Source organism: Lolium perenne, chromosome 5, assembly GCF_019359855.2.
Source record: "Lolium perenne isolate Kyuss_39 chromosome 5, Kyuss_2.0, whole genome shotgun sequence".
In the NCBI taxonomy this organism is placed as follows: domain Eukaryota; kingdom Viridiplantae; phylum Streptophyta; class Magnoliopsida; order Poales; family Poaceae; genus Lolium; species Lolium perenne.
The window spans coordinates 146,737,559-146,755,353 of NC_067248.2; the positions used below are offsets into that span (position 1 = coordinate 146,737,559).

General features: G+C 46.5%; 2 protein-coding genes across 2 annotated transcripts; both read right to left on the minus strand.

Annotated features, from left to right (window-relative positions):
• Positions 1–12,402: 12,402 nt before the first annotated feature.
• Positions 12,403–13,073, minus strand: LOC127304850 (uncharacterized). The gene is made up of 2 exons (XM_051335423.2): positions 12,929–13,073; positions 12,403–12,843 (listed from the first exon to the last, which is right to left on the minus strand). Exons 1-2 carry the CDS (start codon positions 13,064–13,066, stop codon positions 12,469–12,471), a joined length of 513 nt encoding a protein of 170 aa, XP_051191383.2. The 5' UTR covers positions 13,067–13,073; the 3' UTR covers positions 12,403–12,468.
• Positions 13,074–13,103: 30 nt separating this feature from the next.
• Positions 13,104–14,075, minus strand: LOC139831623 (F-box/LRR-repeat protein At3g03360-like). The gene is made up of 2 exons (XM_071820928.1): positions 13,722–14,075; positions 13,104–13,679 (listed from the first exon to the last, which is right to left on the minus strand). The coding sequence occupies exons 1-2, from the start codon at positions 14,073–14,075 to the stop codon at positions 13,104–13,106; spliced, it is 930 nt and encodes a 309-aa protein (XP_071677029.1).
• Between the last annotated feature and the right edge of the window lie 3,720 nt (positions 14,076–17,795).

Sequence of the window (17,795 nt, forward strand, 5' to 3'; positions counted from 1 at the left end):
ATGAGTTTGTCTAATTTTAACTTTATTAGCTGGTAAGTAGAAGATTAGCAGATATTAGACAATACTACACACTAATACAGAGCAACCAAACACCTGTAACTTGTATCTGCTAAGATTTACAGGCTATTACAGAGCAACCAAATGAAATGGCATTTGAGTGTCTAACGATGCAACACATACTACCAAATGACGCGTATTTTACCCATGGCCCGTTCGCAACGCACAGGTAAGCACATCTCGCTGGCGCAGTTAGCCAGAAAATCGATGCAGCCTACCAAACGCGCCTCTAGCTCAGGAAGTTGCATGTGTGTTGCCGATGAAAAGTGTAGGGGATTTTTTTTTCAAAGTTGAAGATGCATGATCGAATCAATTAAATTACGTAGAAGAAGAGGCCGACAACTGATACAACATCACAAGACTACAACTTCACGCACCCAAGTTGATACAACGTCAACAAGCGACTTATGACACATCCTCTACAAACAACCCAATGACAACAACTCACCTTGCCCAACATCCTATCAAAAGTGGGGAGGACATGGAGCATGGAGCCTCTGACCGCATCAAGAACCAATCAAGACACCACAGTAGCAAAATCGCGACTCCAAGGCAACCCAGACCCACATACCTCCTCTCTTGAGCCTAGAGGAGTCGACGAGTAGAACGCGGGATCCTTCGAACTTGGGGAAAAACATCGACTAGACTGCATCCACCACATCATACATTGCACCTCAGAGACCCATGCCTTCTCCAGCAGCCAACACCGACAACGCATTGCATTGCACTGGCCTCCGGTTGTCACATCGGCCTCTCCACTGGTAGCCTCGACAACATCTTCGAGAAGAGACCGATGTTGCGGCACCGATGTCGTTTGGTCCATTGGACTTGACGTAGGGTTTCCCCCGACACCGGAGGAGAGGAAGGCACCGTTGGGAACTAGACCACGCCTTTAGGAAGGAAGCAGCACCCATAGTCATCACCGTGGTCCGCATCAGAATACATCGAGCATGGATTTCACCCTCGTCCTTCGCCACGATAGCGATGATGCCGAAGCCGACTGACTAGAGACTAGGGACGGAGATGCAGCCGTTGAACGACCACCAAAGAGGAGGACGCCTCTCATTCAGTAGTCAATGGTGACTTTCACAACAACAAAAAACTAGTCAATGGTGACAAAAGACCGGAGAGAATGAAAGGGGGTTCTCAATATAACAGGAACACGTACGTGCCTCGCAAAAAAAAAAAAGGAAAAAAAAAGAACACGTACGTGCGGAGTGACACAATGGAACCTCCTTTTGGGTGCGATGCTTTCCACTAGCATCAGCGTGGTGTCATGTCATGGCAAAGGTAAATTAGCCACTTTCTGCTGCCTTGCCTGCCGTCCAAAAGTCTGACCCAAAAGGTGACATGCATGCACTAGGTATTCACGATGTCAGCTTTTGCTGCTTCTTCCACCTGGTTTCTCGCCTCTAAATTAAGGTTCAGATTAAGATGCCAATCCACGATTGTCTTGATTGTAGTAATATGCAGATCAAGCTGCCAGACTGCATCGGTCTTGATTGTAAGTAACACCAGCATATTTACTGATATATATGGACTTAGAGCATCTCCGGTCGTTTCCCCAAACGATGTCCGGCAAAAACGTCGGATTGGTCGTTTGGGGGACACCGTGGCGTGGTGCCGCGTTTTCGTTTCTAGCCGCGTCCTCCAAACGTAACCTCCAAATAAAAAAGCAAATGTAAAAGTCGTGTCCGGCGTCTTTGATAGGGCCTCTATACACATGGAATGGGCTGGGGACGCCGGATAATATTTGGGGATATTCGGACCGAAGCGTCCTTTGAAGCGCGCGACTGGTAGAGGTTAAGTGTCCGGCGTGCCCCAATTCCCTTTGGGAGACGCTTTGGGGGTCGCGACTGTAGATGCTCTTAGAGGTGGTGATTCCCAGTCTAGAACAAAGCATACGATTTTGCTAGCAAAGTACTTGCAATCATCGACCCGGACGTTTGGAACCTGGGTGCGCGCGCACCCATTTAAGAAAAGTTCAAAAAAATGCTATTTAAAAGTTTCAAAAAAATGTGAAGTAAAATTTTGCATGTACATATTATGTTGATACTTACTCGTGTGAGTTTTCACGAAAAAATACCATTGTGTGTGGCCTGCATAAAAATGACAAAATGTCCAAATGAGAATAGTGAATAGAAATTTTACTATTCACAAGAATAGGAATTTGCATTTTGTCATTTTTGTGTAGGTCACACACAATGGTATTTTTCCGTGAAAACACACACGAGTAAGTATCAACATAATATATACATGCAAAAATTTACTTCACATTTTTTTGAAACTTTTAAATAGCATTTTTTTAAACTTTTCGTAAATGGGTGCGCGCGCACCCAGGTTCCATTCACCATTTCCGTTGCAATCATGCACTATTGCACTTTGATATGCCTTGCACATAAATCTACGACCTCTCTCTTCGCTACAGGAACCAAACTTTTGAGAGTCGTCTTCGGTTCACTGGGTCTCTCTGATGCTTCCCTCGGCGGCGAGGCCGGACGGAGGTGGTTAGGAGGCGACGCCGGAGATCGATCTGTATATAGTAGAGGTAGGTTTAGTACCAGTAGTTGTTGCCTAGTTGGTGTTGGCGTCATGCCGTTTTTCGGGAAGCTTCAGGCGCATACCAGCGCCGCCGATGGAGTTTGGCAGCTCCGTGCTCACGGAGATCCATGAAGGACACCGTTCAGGGCCGGATCTAGCCATATCCGGCTCAATAAAAGCTTCCGGTTTGGGCTTCCTCTTCTTCTGCGGTTCTATTGCCTTGCTTCTCCTTCTAGCCGGCCGTGGCGGCGAGGAGAAGGAGCTGGGCGGAGCAATAGCCGACGGGTTTGGAGAAGAACACATGGTGGCTGGATCTCGCCGCCATGATCAGTGGTCAAGCAGGTGGCCTCTCTAGGTGCCTTTGATGGCATAACACTAGTAGGAAAAGGCGCATTAGTGACGCACCAAAAATAGATTCTATTGCGCACGGATGGTGCGCCACAGAAACTTCGCCACAAAAATAAGATTTCTGTGGCGCACCTTCTCATGCGCCACAGAATTAAGGTTTCTGTGGCGCACCAGTATTTCGGTGCGCCACAGAAAAAGATGCGCCGCAGAAGTTCGTTTCAGTGCGCCACAGAAATTTCTCGTATTATACAAGATTTTGAGCTCCCTGCCATACACATACAGGTTATACATAGCAGTATACATATATTATACAGATTATATACAGTTGCAGCTATAATATAAATAGCATGTACATTGCACAGATAACATAGACATCATCATCACATTAATTAGAACCCGATCGAGGTACATATATAGTGATAAGTGTCAAATGTTTTACATACAACTCTTAATTCCTACAAATTTCACCATTTCGAGATACAAAGCGGTCTTCATCCGGTTCCTCCTTTGCTCCCTCCTCTCCACCCGCCAGGCTCGCTTGCATCGGGGACTTCATCCGATTCCTTCTCTGATTAAAATAGAAGAAAGTGAGACCAAGTTCAAGTCCGATGCATAAGAGAAATGGAATAAATGCCTCATACATTGTTGGTCAACACAAATATTAACATTTAGGGATGGCGTTAGTGAGAGCAAATCCGATGCACAAGAGATTGATATTTGTGCTATCTTACCAGGCTCACTAACGCCACCCCCAAGTGAGAGGGGAGAGAGGGGGTACGGGCCAGGGAGGGGGTACGGCAGTGATATAAGAGGCACTATTTCTGTGGCGCACCAGAACTAGTGCGCCACAGAAACACTTATTTCTGTGGTGCACCAGAACTAGTGCGCCACAGAACACTTATTTCTGTGGCGCAGCATGTCCTGTGCGCCACAGAAATAACTACACTAATTATTGGTGGTGGCAGGATGTGGGCCTCACCTAATTTCTGTGGCGCATGGTTTAGTAGCGCGCTATTTTTGTGGCGCATCTTTTCTGGTGCGCCACAAAAAAGCTTTCTGTGACGCATTTTTAGTGGTACGCCACAGAACTAAGCTCCACCTATAAGCATTTCCCTACTAGTGTAAACACAAGCTCCGTCGACGAGGCCTCTCCATGGAGCATCGCCGATGTTCATCGCTCCTTCTACCTCAAGTGGCGTTGTCCCCGGTGGCAAAGGGATCAGTGGCCGGCAGTGGAGCTCCAATCGTGGTGGCAGAATTCAAGGATGTGAACGCTTTTCTATTCTGAAGTCAAGGGTTCTTTGTGCTAAAGATCGGACCTATGTTGTAATCTTTAATCTTTTAGGGTCCTGTATGCAAAATCTCTGTAACCACTCAGATTTAATGCAGCATGTACGGGATCCTTCCAGACCCCTTCCCTGTTAAAAAAAACCGAGTTGCTAAAAAGTGCTCGGATGCTGGTTGTCCAACCGAGCATCGTTTTTCTGGCCATCTGATGCGAAAGAAACCTCCCAGATCGCGGCGTCCCGCGATGCTTAGAGGAGCCCTGTCCAGACCGACCGACACCTGGGACCCGACCGTTCACACCTGAGACCCAACCGTTCACACCTAGGCCCGCGTGACGTGTCGCCGCTCTCCCTTCTTCTCTTCCCATTCCGTCCGCGATGTGCGGTGATATCTAAGGTCCCCGACAAGTTTCCGGCGATACTCCGGTGATTTGCCTAGCGAATCTCTCGGCGGCGAGGTTGGTGTTTCTCGGGAGGTTCGCGGGCTAGTTGGCGTGGGCGTGGGGGAGGTCGTCGTCCTCCAGCCCGGAGATCAAGACGCGCGGGAGGTCGTCGTCCTCCAGGCCGGAGACCGAGACGCGCGGGAGGACGTCTTCCTCTAGGCCTGAGAGCGAGCCGTGCGTCAGGGTTGCGTGCTCGGCGGCGAGAGTTAGGGCGCGCTGGTGAACGGGATTTCGCCACCAGAGAGCGTCGCACGCGAGAGAGCGGTGGAAGCTCGTCTGTGTTCATAGATTCATCGGTGGAGGGTTTCCTGCGGGCAAGGGCTTCACACATGGGCTGCACGTAGGCTGCTGGGCATCACAGATCTGAAATTCAGGTACGGCACACCCTGTTTTGTGTTCTCATAGATAGCATGTTTTTGGTGCTCTCAGTTCAAATTTATGCCATGGAATGGTCCGAATGCTATGTACTTGAGCATTGCATGCAATTTCCTGTGTACGTGACACAGCGAGCTTGCATGCAAGCAGTAGCGCACACAGCGACATGAGAAAATAGACTAGCCGTATGATATTGATCCAACGGATGCGAGAGCAACCAATTTTAGTTGCCCAGATTCGGCGACCGACGCTTAGCACGCCCTTGTTGAACCCTCTGCCACATCCCAAGTCTCTTCATTACTTTGGAATTAAGAAAATCAAACTCCGAAGCCAGCAGCGGGACACGGAGATGGCGGAGAAGTACGACATCTCGCTGGAGGTCCTCCGCGAGGGGATGCCACCGCCCAGCAGCTGCAAGAAGCCGTCGACCTCATTCTGGAAACTGCAGCCTCTTTCGGCGAGACTCCTCCTCGGCCTCCTGCCACGGACTGCTACGTCGTTCCCTACTCGCCACCCAGGGAAGCCCTGGCGCTCCGCCAGCTCCTGGACAGCGCGCCTTACGTCACCGTGCAGAACATGGGCGTTTTGGAGGCCAGGGAGGAGGCCCTGGCTCAGATAACCCGGAAGATCGCGGCCGTGGAGGAGCTCATCGGCATGCTCCGGAACCTCGCCGCTCGGCTCTTGCTTCGGCACCAGAACCCCGCTGGCAATACTAAGCAGCGTCTCTTTGCCCTCAAGATACGCTACGTTCAACGTTCTCTGCAAAATAAGATCTGGTGAGCGCGCGCATTCCTCGTAATTTCGTTTCGTCCATGTGGATCAACTGTCTATCTGTTGTGGAATAGTAGGTTTGTCATATGTCTGTAATCATATTGGCTAGTTGTAAACAGAGCACATTTGTTTTCTTGATTCGATGCCAAATTTTTGGCAAAAGTGGCATAGTCTTTTTCAACGATAATGGATAAATTCACTTTGCTCTACAGCATGCTTTACACCTTGCAACGCATGCCATGCCTTCTACATTTTTAGCCACCGAGCATATCACTGAATTGGGCCAAGGACTCTCTGGCTCTAGCCTAGGCCGTAGATGCTGCAACCAGGTTCCTGTTACACCACTTACAACCCCAGCATTTGACAATCGCATGATAACAACTCTCTGGCTCTAGGCGTAGATGCTGCAAACATTTTCCAGTTACACCACTTATTTCTTTTGGTAGGCAGAAAACCTATTGCTACATTCCATGCAAATACCTCTTTGGGGAACGTTTCCTTTCCAGATCAAATTCCAATCCGAACCATCCTACTTTCATCATCTGAGGCTCGTCTCCTTTACCCTTATTCATACCTTCAGATAGAGCTGGTTTGTAAGCACTCGTTACAGTGAAATAGCCTGAATTTTCAAAATGCCAGGCTATGAAATCCTCTTGGGCTTGTCAAGCCAAGAGAGCCTTATTTAACATTCCCACATCTCTAAAACCTAGGCCGCCAAGAGTTGAAGGGTTTTACCATATTCTGATCATCTTCATGTAATCATCAGAAAACCCCGCTGACGTTTTGACAGTCTCTGTCACATAAGTAGATAGAGACTGTGCTAAACCTGTTGTCATTCATCTTCCCTTCTGTACTAGGCAGCCATGAGTACTTTTCCTCCAAGGATGATGTACTTCCAGGATTCCTTTTATGTCTAGACAGCACTCTCTAAACAAATTGTATTGCGTCTAGTTGGTGTTAACCCTCAGCCTCAACATGCAGGTGACATCGACACAGCTAAGAGCTTGCTCACTCATGTGCCTGAAATCGAAGGTAATGATGCCGAATTTGGACAGGAAAGGATACTGGAAGTCGCTAGTGATCTCTCTGAGTTATATCTTGAGGATCTATAAGATGCAGCTGATTGATGCAGCTGATTGATGACGACCCTCGTCTTCTAGAGTTCATTGAAGATACTATTGTGGAGATTCAAAGGAGGGTGACTCTCTACGAGAACATAACCACACAGCCATCACTGATTTTTTCGATAAAGGGAATATATTAATATCAAGAGATACCAGTCACACCCAGCCTCTACAACAACGCACCACCCTAATAGCACTACGGATGCACACAACCAAAAAAGGAAAATAAAACTAAGAAACAAAAGTCCCGCTACAGTATCTCGGGCCTAACAACAGCAATACATCCACCGCCATGACAACACCTGAATTACAGACTCTTCAAAAAACAACGCCTCCAAGAAGGGAACAGTGCTCAAACACCGTCGTCGCCCGATCAAAGATCTTGGGTTTTCACCCTGAAGATAGTCCCCGCTCTCAAAACAATGCCTCACCATGGTCATTGCCAGGCACAACCAGTTAAGGCCAGACCTTGGGTTTTCACCCTGAAAGGTAGGACTCTGCACTTCACCTGTGTTGTCGCCCCCACTTTCATACCGCTGCTGTGAAGCCCGGAACACCAAGCAAGCCCCTCAATAGTGCGGAGACTTGAACCTCCCTTAGCTAGTCCTCCCCTCCGGCCTTCATGAAATTCTCTTCTTTCGACTTTCATCATGGATCCATAGTCACTTGATATCAACACCGAAAAAGAGCTTCGCGCCGCACCCGCCAGAACCAATCGGTCGGAATAAAAGCATGGGTGCGCACGACCGAATACCTCCGATACAGCAAACTGTTACATTCGCCGGCGGAGCCTTCCGGAACTCAACCCCCCGGCCAGATCACGATTCCAGTCCTCCGGTAGGTCCTCCTCTTCACGCAAGAGAGGCCCTAGGACCGCCGCCTTTATTCAGCACGGACCCTCACGTCGGCGATCATCCCGGGCTGGCCAATCCAACCCTCCACCGGCAACACCATCTCCGGCTTCCATGCTCCTCCATCTCGCAGGATCCACTACCACCAACCGCAGGCCGACCCTCTCCGGTGAAGAAGAGGGCCATCTCCTCCGTCGAACCCAAGGATGCTGCCCCGGGCGCCATCGTGTCGCGGAAGAATCCCGAGATCGCCTCCACGCACCGACGAGAGGCGAGGGGGAGGGCATGGCGCAGACCGAGGGCCTGGCCGCCACCCACCCAGCCCCTGCCGGAGTGTTGCGGGGGAGAGCCGATGGAAGGAGGGAGACAGGCCGCCACCGCCCAACCCACCCGCGCCGGCCGGTCCGCCAAGGGACCGCCGCCGGGAGGAGGGGCCGCAGCGCAAGTCGCCCATCCCATCCAATCTGCGCATGCTCCGCCATTCATCGAGGAGATGGGATCCGTCCGCCGTTCATCACGCAGCGACGAGGAAGGGCCCCCGCCGCCGCCACGCCCCGAGGGTCTTTGCCCCGGCGGCGCTACCGGCGGCGGCGGTTAGGGTTGGGAGGGTGGGGTGAGAGGGAGCAGCTACGCGTGCTCCGGCTTTGTGCATCTGGTTGGGATCGGAAAATGGATTAGGTTCTCACAGCCATCACTGACAGGAGCTTCAAATGTTGATTTTGATGAGCTCTGAAGGCCTTGACTGAGAAGTGGAAAGATGGATAGCTGCTTCATGCAGATTTTGGAGAGGTGTGTAGGTGTTGTCTGAGTAGGGAAAGGATGATTCACAGGAGGTGTTGTTGTCACCGCTTGATACGTCTCAAGTTACATCCGGGAAAAACTCTGCTAGTTTAGCTGGAAAAACACTGCTAGTTTAGTATTGTATCTTTGACAATCTACCCAGGGCCGGTCCTGACATTTCGGGGGCCCGGGGCGAACCTAAAATTTAGGGCCCTATAAATCTAGAAAAACTTTATGTGTATGCTAGTGAAAAATCTCAAAAAGGTGGATGATCCTTAATCTCTGCACACAGTCATATATTGTTGGTTATTAGTCAACAATGTGAAGCAATTGTGTTTTTTGTCGAACAAATCGCTCACTAGATTTTTTTGGCCATCCAAAATGGACCGTCTCACGATAGTATCTTCACAAATCCTACGCAAAACATATGACGCGAAACCATCGAGCCGGGCCTGGTGACGCCTCGACTGGCTGCGGCGGAGGCGGCGATGATGGGCCGGAGTTCGGTGAGGAAGAAATTTAGCATTGGGGGTGCAAGGTGAGGGGTTGCCGATGTAGGAGAAAAAGGGGCATGACTTAAAGAGTTGGATGTGGGTGTCGATGGATCGGCAAAGGATGAGCTTGGGTCAAGGTGGCGTGACAAGACGTTGCGGCAGTTCACCGATGACGGGCGGGGTAGGCAGGGTTTTGCCAGTGGTGGTTTCAGGGCCTACGCTACTTGATGGATCGAGGGAAGGAGAGGAGCGATGAGGTTCACCGAAGATAAAGGAGACCACGAGAGGAACGAGGTAGACACTAAAAATTAGGCTAATTATCAATCAGCTTACATTAGACGGAGAAGATTCTTCCTAACTACGACTTGAAGTGTGCTACGTCTATCAACGAGAATAAAAATGATCGATTGTATGCTACATTTTCCTTTTAAAAAGGACGACACATTGATTGGATTGTTCTTGTGTAGCCACGCTCCCATTGCTTTTAATCAACCAGCCCGTCCATCTTAATCCATTCATCTAAGGAAAGCCCAGGCTAAAGAAATAAAATAAAACCCAAACTAACTAATGGAAATAGGCCTTGACTCTAAGTCCACAATAGGAAAGAGCATAACGCTTCGCCCCGTTGCTCAGAATCTCACGAAGAAGAACTCGCGGCCTGCTTTAATGGTGCAGCAGTTGCGTCTACCTTACCTAGCTGGGACTTAGTGCCCCTTGATTCCGAGGGCCCGGGGCGCCCGCCCCGCCTGCCCCCCCTCAGGGCCGGCCCTGAATCTACCCTGTAACTGTAGAGTAACGTGGTCAACAATCTTCTTCGGCATGATTTGCCATGATCTGTTTTTTCTGTTACAAAGACATCTGAGTAGCAGTTGTAGGTGCATTCAGGTAACCAAAGTAGCTTCAGATTGACAGAGATGAAATATATTCCTTAAAAGTCAGGGGTTCAGGTAACTGAAGTAACTCTTGAATGAATGGGAAGAAACCAGGCATATGTACGTCAACTGCCACGAAATTACTTGCTATACTACATTGATTGTTGTTGCTAGTAGTGTCTTTCTTTAGCATGCAATAGGTCCCTTTACCAATTATTCTTACCACTAGTATTTACCACTTGTATTTATTGTTGCGAGAAACGGATTGAGGTTATCTGTTGAGACGCAAAACGAGAGATTAGGACAACTTCTTGCTGTGATGTTGATAATTTGCTTGGACAGGCAGGACAGCTTGTTCCATGTCCCGAGCATGTTCCACTGCATCATATAGATTGGCCGGTCTCAAGGGCTTAATGTAGTGCTTGATTTCTTGTCTCAAGCAACGAAGAACAACTTGTAATCTTCTTTTTATTTGCTTATTTATTTATTCTTGTATTATTTACATAACATTGTAAAGATAATGTATATGTGTTGCATATCAATAAAGCTCACTGTTTTTCCTTATTGAGCTATAAATGATATACTTCTATATTTATTTGCATTCAAATATATGTTTATATTATATCCTTCTTTCTTATACTTATTTGAATTGTTGTTTGATTGAATTCTTCTTTGAATAATTATCAAAGTATTTATTGAATAGAGAATTCAAACTTAAATTTTAATTTCATTTCAAATTTCAAATTCCCTCTCAAAACCCTAATTGCAAAGAGGACATGTCGAAATCTATCGCACCCTTGCCATGACTAAACCCTAATTCGAGGCGAGAGAGACATCGATCCCCCTAGGTTTTATGCATTTAGACGCGAATTTTTTTCCCGTTTAGCGATGCAATGCACAACCCTTCCTAATTCTACCCCGTGTTTGTCCTAAAACCTAGGATGTTGCAGATTAGAAGTGAGTATGATACAGACCAAATGGTGACATTTCTTCGCTGTGTATATCAATTTATCAGTGTGTATATCTTGATCACAATGAGAGCTTAAGGAAAAGAGACTAGGATGATGTTGTGCAGTCTCTAGCGGCTATTCTGCCAGCAGTTATCAATCCTACAAAACCAAGAAAAAACTCTGATGAGAATGATGATCAGGAAGATGCCTTTGCCCCAAATCCCCAATACAGGTTGTTTATGCAGTTGATGATCCGATTGTTGGGTCTGCTAGCAACATGATGTTGTTGTTGAACAAGATGGTTCTGATCCAATTGCTAAAGAGGCCAATGAACATCTCATAGATTGTGTTGGTACTAGAACCAGGCAAAAGAAGAGGGCTAGAAATGAGAAAGCTTCTGTTTATGAAGTGGATAAATCTAACAAAGAGGATGAAGCAGACAAAGTAGATGATGATTCAGACTATGATCCCAGAGACATGATTGATTCAGACGATATTAATGAAGGTGATGATGACCTTTATGAAGACAACCCAGATGGAGAAGATGATGATGTGATTACGAAGAAGAGAAACTTTGGGAAGGGCCAAAGAAGGAAAAGGTAGGCAGTTCAACAGAAAAAGGAAAATAGAAGATTTGCAAAGAAGATTTTTTCTAGGATAGTTCAAAAAGATTGGAACATGACTCCTAGAAGACCAAAGCTTCAGAGAGTAAGAAGGCTAGGCATGAAAATGATCCATGTAGATGAAGAAGGCAAGTACAAGCTTCTCTAGGACTATGCAGATGAAATAAGAAGAAGCAAAGTACTTTCTACCTCTCAGTTGATCAAAATGACAGGTTTAGAAGATCCTACATGTGTTTCGAAGCTTGAAAAAAGGGTTTCCTTCTAGGTCGAAGCCAATCATATTTGTTGATGGTTGTCATATTAAGACCGGATACAGAGATACTAACCGTTGTAGGTATGGATTTTATGACGATCGTTTATTCCCAATAGCAGTTGTAGCAGTGGAAGTTGAGGATACGAAAATTGGGCTTGGTTTCTAAGAACTTTGAAGCATGATCTTGGGATTATCAACACCACTTCATAAACAACATTTCTGACAAACTTGTTGCTTTTGCTACTGATAGTAACCTATATTTGCTAGTGCAAACTGGTCAAGTTCGAGCAAGTTAGACGAAGTTGATATCTGCTCAGTTTGTAACGATCTCGAGTTAGTTTCGAGCTAAGAAAATATGAGTCGAGCTCGAGCCTCTCACGAGTCTCGAGCCACTCACGAGTCGAGCATTTGGATGGATCGTGGGAAAAATTCCCTCTTGTTTTGATGGTCAATTCATTTATCCTAGCGCCAATGCAATCATCTCTGACACCATCGTTCATGAGAAAACATCGGTAAATGTTGAGGATCACAAGCTAGATATTGGACACCATATTTGGTTGTTAAACTCACCTCACCTAGCCATCGCGCCCATCAACATTAATAGTCTAATAAAAAGTGGCTATGGTTTCCGTATTAATAAAAGAATTAAAAAGCACGCAGCCATGAAAAGTTACACTCGGTAATCACGATAGCTTGAGACTTAAGCGTCAACAACACTGCACCTGTTGCAAGGCTCCAAGACATTTAACTTCACTGTGGAAGGGACTCTCCCCTCAATATAAGTTCGGATAGCCACGAGTGCTTTAGGAGCTTCCACAAGAGTACCCTTGCTTACGTCACATTCACCAACTTTGTCATCAGAGCACCTTAAACCACCAGCAGTTATGTCCAGTGTAAGGCACTCAAGCGATGTTGTATGCTGGAGAATATGGCGTGCGAACTTAATCAAGGGGTTCGCGGAGCAGAAACTAGTGATCTTCACAAACCTAAGATTCTCATAGCAGTGTCCTGGAAACTGCCCCAAATGTGAGGGGTCTTCAAAAACCAAGTCATGGTTCTGGCGTCTCATTGGTGCCTGCAGATGAAAAGCCAACATTCTTTGATTTATGGCTCTAACTGATCATTAACAAAATATCTCGGCAGGGTAAACAGTTACTTACTTGTAGATCGAAAGTCTCCAAGCAAGGAGAGGCGTCAAGAAAAGAAACGAGCGACAAAAGATCAGAAGCCGGAGAAAAGGACCATCCAGTTACAGCAATATTTAAACATTTGAGGTGGAGGAATTTGCTTGGTAGCATTGGTATACTGACCATCTGCATAGAAATGCCTAGAAGATTAATCCCCTTTATATGTATATAATATAATAACTACAGCTATATGCATATCGTAGTCCATAGACACCTTAAGTTTTAGAGTATATACCTCACCAATCGAATGTATGATAAGAGTTTCAAGATTTGGCGTACTGGACGGGAGCATGGTGCGAGCATAAAGAAGAACACCGGAATGTGATATGTCTATTTTCTTCACTTGCAATGCTTCTCCAAGAAATAATTGTACTTGTTCCCCATCAAAGTCAAAACTGGAGACATTCAGAGCTTTGCTTTCTATCACTTGCAGCATGCAACATTGGGACACCTTCAGGGAGCTGAGGCGCTGCAGGGAAGGTATCTTAATGAAAATTATCTCACTGCAACAGCTGAGTTCCAATAGCTCCAAAGCAAAAGAGTTGGAAAGAAGGAACCCCAACTCATCCCCCGTAATATGCACAAAACACAGAGACAAAATCTTCAGGTTTCCCATGCGACCAATTCCTTCGGTAGGGCGGAAGGCACAACCTACAATGTCCAGCTCACGAATAGAGTGTCTAATCCCATCAGATAAAATTGTGCATGGGAAATTGTAGTTTGCCTTGTATGAAAACTGGTCACTGTCCAAATTTGGAAGCTCGACGATATTTGAAGACAGTAGAAGGGTGAGTTCTTCTATGCCTGGTGTAACAGCAATCTGGAGCCAACTATCAAGACAATAGCTGGTGTTGGCATTATAAGGACCGTAGAATTCAAGATTGAGTGTCTTCACACCAACGCCTGAGTGTTTTTGCAGAATATTGCCAACTCTGCTGTTGTAATGTCTTGTTACTTTACCCTGTCTACGTGTATTTTCACTGAAGCCCATTGTTTCTCTACTAAAGGTTAGGCTGGGATGGCAGCTCCACCCAGATTGAAAGGCGTGTGACACACAAGCAGCACGCGCAGCATCTTTCAGTGGCAGAAAGGAGCAGATAAGTTGCCAAATATCCTGCATGCATGTAACACCCCAAATTTCAATGAAAAGAAAGTTAGAGATTTCCAGAATACAAAATTTCAAACCAACAAAAACTTTTCTTTTGCATATAGTACCATGCACAGGACTTGTGCATTTGAGTGGTATGCCATGATGATTGTTATTACTTGTATCTTGATGTGCTCTAAAACCCTAGAGTGATCATATGAGGTTCACCAACCAAATAAATCAAAGAGGAAGAAAATCAAATAAAAGGGCAAAACCCTAAAAACCCTCACATATGCCCTATGGCATTTTTATAAATTTTGACCCTAGACCTATTAGGTCTTCACCATTAGTTGAATAATGTTACTAAACACTTATTACAACTTTTGGAACCAGGGTTGCACAATTCAAATGAATTTCAAACACTTTTCCCACTCACATGTGATGATGACCAAATCTGCCAATTATAGTCTGGTCACCACTTTGAGCCCCTGCAATTCAATTTTTCCAAACCATTCTTTGCTAACTCTTTGCACCATTTCAAAGTCAACATCAAGGTGAACAACTTTGATGAAGACCACCCTGCCAAATTCATCTTTGATCACTAGCTATGCTCATCCAAAGTCTTGACTTTTTAACATTGTCAACAATCTCCACTTAGCCATTTTGGCCAAATTTTGAAATCTAATTTTTCCACCACCACCTCAACTCATCTCTGGTCAATTACAACTTATCTCAACACTCACATTTCACCAACATTCACCTTTTGAATTATTTCCATTTTTGATATTTTTGAATTTTCCAAATTTGAACACTATGCATACACTATAGCAAATAGTGATCTACTCAAGAAAATCTACCCCAACTTGCACCAAATGGTTCCCCTGCCCCCTCTCATCTTGAATGGCAACTTGTAAACCCTAGGGAGAGGAGGAGCAAGGCTAGACATGGCCATGCCGGCCATGTCGCCCGAGCCCGACCACCTCCCCCTCTCTCCATTGCTTCACCGCCCTGGCCCCCTCGCCACCGTGCGCCAACGCGCCCCCTAGCAAGCCCTAGCCCAGCCCTGGTCGAGGAGGAGCTCGACAACGCCCAGACCAGCGCGCGTCCACGACGCCCTGGACGCCGCTCACGTCGCGCGTGTGCACGCCGCGGGCACACACTGGCCACGCGCCGCGCCGTCACCACGAGCACGCCCTGGACTCGCTGACCAGCCGTTGAGCATCGCCGCGTCGCCACGCAGTCACTAGACATGCCCTCGACCCCGACCCGTGCCCGCCGTCGCCGGAGACGACAACGCGATCCCGCGACCAGCACGGCAGACACGGAAACAATGCCTCGCCCACAGACGCCGCCCGACCGCGCCATCGCCACCTACAGATTCGCCTGGACGAGGAGAACACCGTAGCACCCTCGCCTAGCCCAACACCTCGCCGGAACCGCCGCACCTCGGTCGACTTCTTCACGGCCAAGCCGCACCCTTGGCCATCTATAAATACCGCGTTCCCTGGACGAAGCTGAGCACACCACCACGTTCACCATCCTCCACTGCTTCTCCTCCACCCAACCACTTGCTCGATTGTCGCCGGAGCTGCTCCAATTTGAAGGTCGGAGCCCGCCAGTACCGCACCTCGCCGCCGTCGATTGGAGCTGATCCAGGAGTTGCCGCCGGTGCCAGGAGCTTCGCCGTCGTCCACATCGACATCACGCACACTGCCAGCCACCGCGGGAGCCCTGGTTAGCTCTCCCACCCCCTAGGCTCGCCGCCAGAACCTCGGCATCTCGCCGGAGAAGACGATGGCTCTGAGCCGTCGATCTACTCTCTAATCCTACGCCCCACGTCGCCCCGTACCGTTTCGGGTTTTAAAGGAGGCTGACGGGTGGACCCCACCCTGTCAGCAGGCCCGCGCGCACTGGATGCGCTGCTGGGCCGTTTTTCTCTTTTTAAACAGTTTCGGCCCACGTTGGTTTCCCGCCGGCCTGTTTAATTCAAATTCGTTTTTAACATTTTCCAAACAATCCAATACTGCCCAAACTTTGAAATTCAACCATTTCAAATTGGCTAAACCAAATTTAGTGAATTTGATATTGTTGGAAAGCCACTGAAATTCTCTATCCAATGCCACTGGCCTCAGGGTCAATTTCATTGTAGAATTAATGTGACAAAAATAACAAGCCAGGGACTTTTTCCTATTCAAATAATTCTTAAAAATCAACCAAAATAGATATTAAGTTAATTCCAACTCTAATAGCTCACATTTGACTTACACTAATTGTTTATGCAATAAAATGGTATGGTCACTTTGCATGATCATGCCATGGTTTTGTGAATGGATATTTTGACTAGTTTAACTAGTTGATATTGTCCAAAACTATTAAAGTTAAATTGTGTGAAGTATTACACTTCATTTAAACTTGTCTCACATGAATTCATGGGATGGTTGGACCCCTGGTTCCAAACTCTCTTATATGAATTACTTGAGATTTAAATCAAAGGTAGAGTTATTTAAATGGTATGAGGTGTTCCACCTCATTTAAATCATTCTACCAAATGATGATGATGATGAACATTTGATTTAGGTCAATATGAGTTCATCCATGATTGTTGGAGAAATTAAATCTTAAGAAGATTTCAATGAGAGGAAATTATTCCTCAAGCACCCTATGGAAACTATCATTTACATATGAAATGCAAATTCTATTTAAATCCCACAACCCATGCACCTTAGTTTATTTATGTGTGTGCATAGAGTAGTTGGTGTGTTTATTTGTGATGTGTGGAATAGCCATTGAATTAGTGAGTAATTATACTCATATTTAAATCTAGACGGTAGCACCGGAGAGTACGCCGAAGAAGAAGGTTGCTACCAGGAGGAGGAGGAGGAACAGTTTGAGAACTACCAAGGCAAGCTAAATTACTATGCAAGCTTTACTCTTGCAAGGTGCAAAGCCCCTTGGGGCAAGGCACCATGTTTCTTATCTTTTCTTATGTGAACCCATCCCAAGTTTTACTGTACAAGTTTTTACTTGTTTTCTAAATGATTTACTTTTATAGTTAACTTTGGTCAAAATACAAGTTGGTTTTTAGAGTAGTGAGTTAGTCTTTTCCAAGCAAAGCAAGGTAGCACCCCTCATGAATTAGAGCTAGTGCTAATGAACTAAACTTGACTACTCTAGATGGGAACTTTGTGATTTTGAAAGGATTTTGAAACCTTGGAATGAAGATGCATTCCATTGAATGATTTTTGAAGGTGAATATGACCAAGAGAAGATGGTGATTTTTGATAAAACATGATGTTGGTTTGAATGCGATACCTTTCCAATTCTCAAGTACCCCCACAATACCTGATTATGGGTAGGGCTTAACTGGAAGTTTATGCGTCTTAGTATGGGTTCCCTCTAAACAAGCGTCATCGGGGTTATGCCGAAAGCTGCCTCTACCACAAAAGAAACGATACGATATGATGCGAAATGAGGTGAATGTCCGGCCCAAGCCCTGTGCAGTTCCCAGGTTGACAGTTGGTCTTCACTGGGAGGCCAAGCTCATGGGGAGAGGTGCTCATACTAGGATTCGTAAGTGAAAGGTTATGGTTGATGATCCGCGTACTGTGTTACGATTATTCGGGGAAATCCCGACGGATGAAATCAAATGTTGTGGCACAAGTGTGCAACCTCTGCAGAGTGTAAACCTATTCGAATAGCCGCGTCCACGGTTACGGACGGTTGGAAAGGCCATACAGTTTCCGATGTCATATC

Coding starts and splice junctions, on each gene's coding strand:
- LOC127304850 (XM_051335423.2), bottom strand. CDS start 13,066: ATGCTACCAAGCAAATTCCTCCACCTCAAATGTTTAAATATTGCTGTA. Junction 12,844..12,928: donor TGGAGACTTTCGATCTACAA/GTAAGTAACTGT, acceptor TTTCATCTGCAG/GCACCAATGAGACGCCAGAA.
- LOC139831623 (XM_071820928.1), bottom strand. CDS start 14,075: ATGCAGGATATTTGGCAACTTATCTGCTCCTTTCTGCCACTGAAAGAT. Junction 13,680..13,721: donor TTCTACTGTCTTCAAATATC/GTCGAGCTTCCA, acceptor TTTTCATACAAG/GCAAACTACAATTTCCCATG.